Source organism: Bombina bombina, chromosome 3, assembly GCF_027579735.1.
Source record: "Bombina bombina isolate aBomBom1 chromosome 3, aBomBom1.pri, whole genome shotgun sequence".
Classification (NCBI taxonomy): Eukaryota; Metazoa; Chordata; class Amphibia; order Anura; family Bombinatoridae; genus Bombina; species Bombina bombina.
This window is the reverse complement of record NC_069501.1, coordinates 811,755,122-811,759,728: the sequence shown is the minus strand read 5'-3', so window position 1 is coordinate 811,759,728 and position 4,607 is coordinate 811,755,122. Positions and strand designations below refer to the sequence as shown.

The following is a 4,607-nucleotide window of genomic DNA, read 5'->3' as shown; positions in this document are numbered from 1 at the left end:
GCCATTACTAGAGATTTCTCAAAGCATAACTTGATAATCACTGTTCTAGCAGATGAAGTGCAAGTTTTGAAGATGCTGAATATTTTTTACATTGATTTGACTATGGCATGCTGTTTTTCCTTGATCTGAACTCTTAATATTCAACATAAATTTAAAAGTAGTTTCTAACAAGAAAAAATATAATTTTACATTAAAGTCAGACAGATATCAGTTCTATGTAGAAAACATTCTCACATATTTATTGACGTCTTCCTTTAAGACATTTCATGTAACTTGTTACACAATTAAGATCTTAAGAGAACAAGGGGAATTAATGTCATATATGTGTAGTCCACACCAATTTGCAGCAACTGGACAGCCTAAATCTGCTTGTAAAGTTATTGCCTGCACTCACATACACTTGCTGCATACAGGAAATAAAATAATGTATTTTGCTGACCCAAGTGCAGCACCTCAGGGGATTGATAGGTTAATGAATGACCTAGAATTTCTGCTTCTCAGACTAGGAGGCTAAATGCGACACAGATGTTTTGCATTTTCAGAAGGCTCTGTGGCAGGGGAGTTATTGTTGTTTTACTCTCCAGCTATATTTATTATAACAGTGGCACAGCGTTGCTTATGTCACCCAGATCACCTTTTTAGGCATTTTTAGAGTGAAGAGAAGCTCAATGAAAAGACCAGTTTGACCATAAAACATAATCTTGTCAACTTATTTAAATAATAACCTATTAAAAATATGAAACTACTACAAAAATAAAATAACCTTAAATACCATAAAAGATGAAAACGTATCTTTGAAACTGCTGATCACAATCTTTAAAGAAAAAACTGTGATTTTACATACAAACTCCAATTCAAACAAACTTGTTTTTCAATCATGTATGATATTATTAGCTCTTTTTTTGTTTACTTGTTATCTTAACCTCTTAAGGACCAGCGACGTACCCTGTATGTCGCTGGCCTTTTTTGGGGACTTGATTGTTTTATAGCGCGGTCTTGCCACCAGCGTTAAGACTGCTCTATTCCACAAAGCCTTCTGGAGGGAGGGCATTAATAGCGTGTTCTTGCTAGACTTGTGCTATTATGTCCTGAAAAAACCCTTAACGACCAGTGACATACAGGGTACATTGTGGTCATTAAGGGGTTAAAACAGGAGCATTTGAAAATCACACAATTTATTCAATTCCTAAAATGAATGAGCTTCAGAAAATAATAAAACAACCATATGTGTTGAAACATTCAGGTTATGAATGCAAATATTTTTAGAATTTTATTAATTGTTCACTTGTACGGGATGGTTCATATCATGTGGTTTAACAAAACACTCTCAAACTGAAATTAACATGTTTAGTGAATTTGTGTCAAAGCATGCTGGTATAGCATTTTTGCAGGGAAAAAAATAAAGAAATAAAAAGAAATACATTATAAAAATGTGGTACAGTTTTTAAGACCTGTTGGTTTGGAAAAGGTTAATATTCTTCATATCTGCAATCCCTGAAATGTCTGTAAACTCAGACACACTATGCATGTGTGTGTGTGTGACAAGAAATAAATGTGTAAATTAGACTGAAACACCCTAATATCTTGCAAAAGCATCAGGTTTCAAAAAATATAAAAATAAAGGCAAAGCATTGTAAAATTTACACTCAACATAATTAAAATATACAATTATAAAATTTCAAACAAAATAATAAATAAAACATCCACATACATCTTTACAAATAAAAATAATTGTTTGTCTGTCTTGGATGTACTGAACACAAATTCCAAATGAATCAAGGTAAAATACTGTAATGTGTGGTTTGCTTTTTGTTTTTATTTTTGAGGTAAACTGGACCAATGTTGATTTTCTTAATAATCAAATAGCTTGTTACTCAACAGTAAATTAGACGAAAGATACAACTAGTTGTTTAAAAAAAAAAAAAAAAAAAACACTTTGGTATCTGTTTTAACAGAATTTTCCTATGTTGCTTACTGCAGTCAGAAGTCTTTTAACATGGTTCTAATACTGATAAGGGGTGTGTGCACCTCAAACTTATATATGTTGTTTTGTGCTACAAAACGTCTTGGCAGATAGAAAAAAAAACAGCATGCCAGATTTTTAGCGTAACTCTTAATAATATGGCACATCGACTTCACTAAAAATCATGGCATTATTTTTATACAATATAGTAGACTTAATATTACTATATCCATTTCTATGGGATACACTCATTTTGGCAACAAACTGCATCAAACCAGTGAAGCACAAAAGGCTAGGCCTTGGTGAATGCAAACGAACTTATCAACATTTGAAGCTTTCATTTCATTCTTTAAATCTATAATATTTACAGTATTGCACTTTACTGCTCTTAATTGCTTTTCACTAACATTGATGCTGTATCAATATTATTTTCTGACACCAGAAGTCCATCTTCTTCCTTATCCCAATAAGTTAATATTGCAAAGGTGTACAAACCTACTAAATCTTTATTTTAACCCTAGTCGCTGTTATTAAATAGTTTGCCATGTTTGCTAAAAATGATAGATACTATATGTCTCCACATTCAAACAGCCTATGTTTGATACATTGTAGCATATTTCAATTTAAAAATATAACCACCGAAGACCCAAAATTATTGCTACCTGTTTTGCAAAGGGGTAATTACAAATAGCGTTGCTTGCATTAGATCTGTAGCTCCATTTTATGGTCAGACCTGTTCTGCTTCAGTGATGGATGGTTCTCATGGTAGTGAAATAATAATATTGTCAACAGAATGAATGCCAGTTTAACGGAGACCAGCCCCAATGATGAGTTATCATTATATACTGATATATATTTATACAAATTTTCCAAATTTGTTTGCTTAGACACATGCACAGGATAGAAAAGTAAAAGCAGCTGATGATGTAATACTGAAGTCAGATTTTTTTTTTCCATGGGTTAAAAATCTCACTTTTTTTCTACCATATCGTCCTCTTCTAAAAGTTCTTGATATATTTCCATGGTATATAAGCTTGTTTCTGATATATATCCTTATGTTAAATCAAATCCAGAAACAATGTGGCTGGAAACTTACAAAAAATAATGGTAAGTTCAACTTCAAGCTTAATTTTAGTTTAGTAAACTAGCCCACGTGGTGCCTTTGCTGAATCTTTCATTCTCTTTAACGTAAGAGAATCAAAATGTAGACCCTTTAGTGTCTTTGCTATTTTAAAAGCATTTTACCACCATGTTTGGTATCTGGAGAGTCATGTAAAAGTGGAAAACGGAACTAATGTTTCAGTTCAACTTTATCAATGGCTAAAAGTGTCAAAGCCCCAAAGCCTCGGCGTGTTTTCTTGCTTTGAGTCGTAAATCAGCAATACTGGAGTTTTTGCTGTTACTTTTTGCAGCAGCTGCTACCACAGCTGCAGCTGAAGCAGTTTCTGCCAGAGATGCAATTGGAAGTCCAAAATGTGGAGGAGGGAACATCAGATAAGGAGCATGTGCGGCCAGGTGCGGGTGAAGGTGAGGATGAGCATGGGCTACTCCTTCCAACTGTAGCTGAGCTTGGACCTGAAAGGAAAAAATAAACAATAAGCAAAAAAATAAAAACAATAACCAAATAAACAACAGGATGTTGTAGTTTACCCAATATGGATGTTGTAGTTTACCCAATATTGTTCAGTACATGTTTATGTGAAATGCATTGCTTTTGGTGTTGTTTTTGATTCATTTTATTATATTATTTCCAAAGCTAACACTTAGGGCCAGATTACGAGTGCAGTGCAAATTAACGCTTAGGGGCCGATTTATCAACCCCCGTATTGGCCCCAATGCCTCTGTTTCCGCGCGAGCCTTCTTACAACCGCTGCTCCTTAACTATTCCGCTACCTCTGAGGCAGCAGACAGCAATCCGCCCGATCGCATACGATCAGGTTGATTGACACCCCCTGCTAACGGCTCACTGGAAACAGAAGTTAAGAAGCAGCAGTTGTATTACGAGTTTAAAGTAAACTGTTTTCGCTCTTGTGCTAACCCGACAAGCGCAAAAATATGAAGTTAGAATATCGCGTGAACGTTCACATATTCCCCCATAGAAGTCAATGGAGAAAAAAGTGGGGAAAAACCTAACACCTTACTCTCGCACAAACCTGATCATAAATTCTCATTTGCGCTAACCCAACATGAAAATCTGAATATTTCACATTCCAATGTTCGTAAAATAACAGAATATGGTACAATATATATTTATACCTATTTATACATGATTATATATAGGTATAGCTCTATACAGATATATATATATATATATATATATAGTAATATCTATTTAGAAATACAAAAAACATATTCTGCTACGTGCAGGACATTGGAATGTGAAATATTTACAGTAAATACATAGTTAAAACCTTTATTAAATATTGCATAAAAAATGTTTTCATCTACTTAATTGCAAAGGGCTCTACTACACTTGTATATATGTCTATACAGTATATGTGTACATATGTATTTACATGTTTATTTGTGTATATATGTCTGTAAATACATATATACACTAATAAATAAATACATATGTACACTATAAAGACATATCTATATAAATACCTATATATCTTTAGACATGTATATGTATGTATCTCAA

At 33.4% G+C, this 4,607-nt stretch overlaps 1 protein-coding gene across 2 annotated transcripts in view; it reads right to left on the bottom strand.

Annotated features, from left to right (window-relative positions):
- Nucleotides 1–1,226: 1,226 nt before the first annotated feature.
- The window catches only part of SHOX (short stature homeobox), a 28,764-nt gene continuing 25,383 nt past the window's right edge, over nucleotides 1,227–4,607 (bottom strand). The window contains exon 5 of one of the 2 annotated variants that reach the window (XM_053704900.1): nucleotides 1,227–3,538. In XM_053704900.1, coding sequence (XP_053560875.1) covers nucleotides 3,293–3,538 — 246 coding nt within the window. In that variant the 3' untranslated portion in view covers nucleotides 1,227–3,292. The remainder of the gene's footprint in view (nucleotides 3,539–4,607) is intronic. The other variant, XM_053704901.1, reaches the window with a different exon arrangement.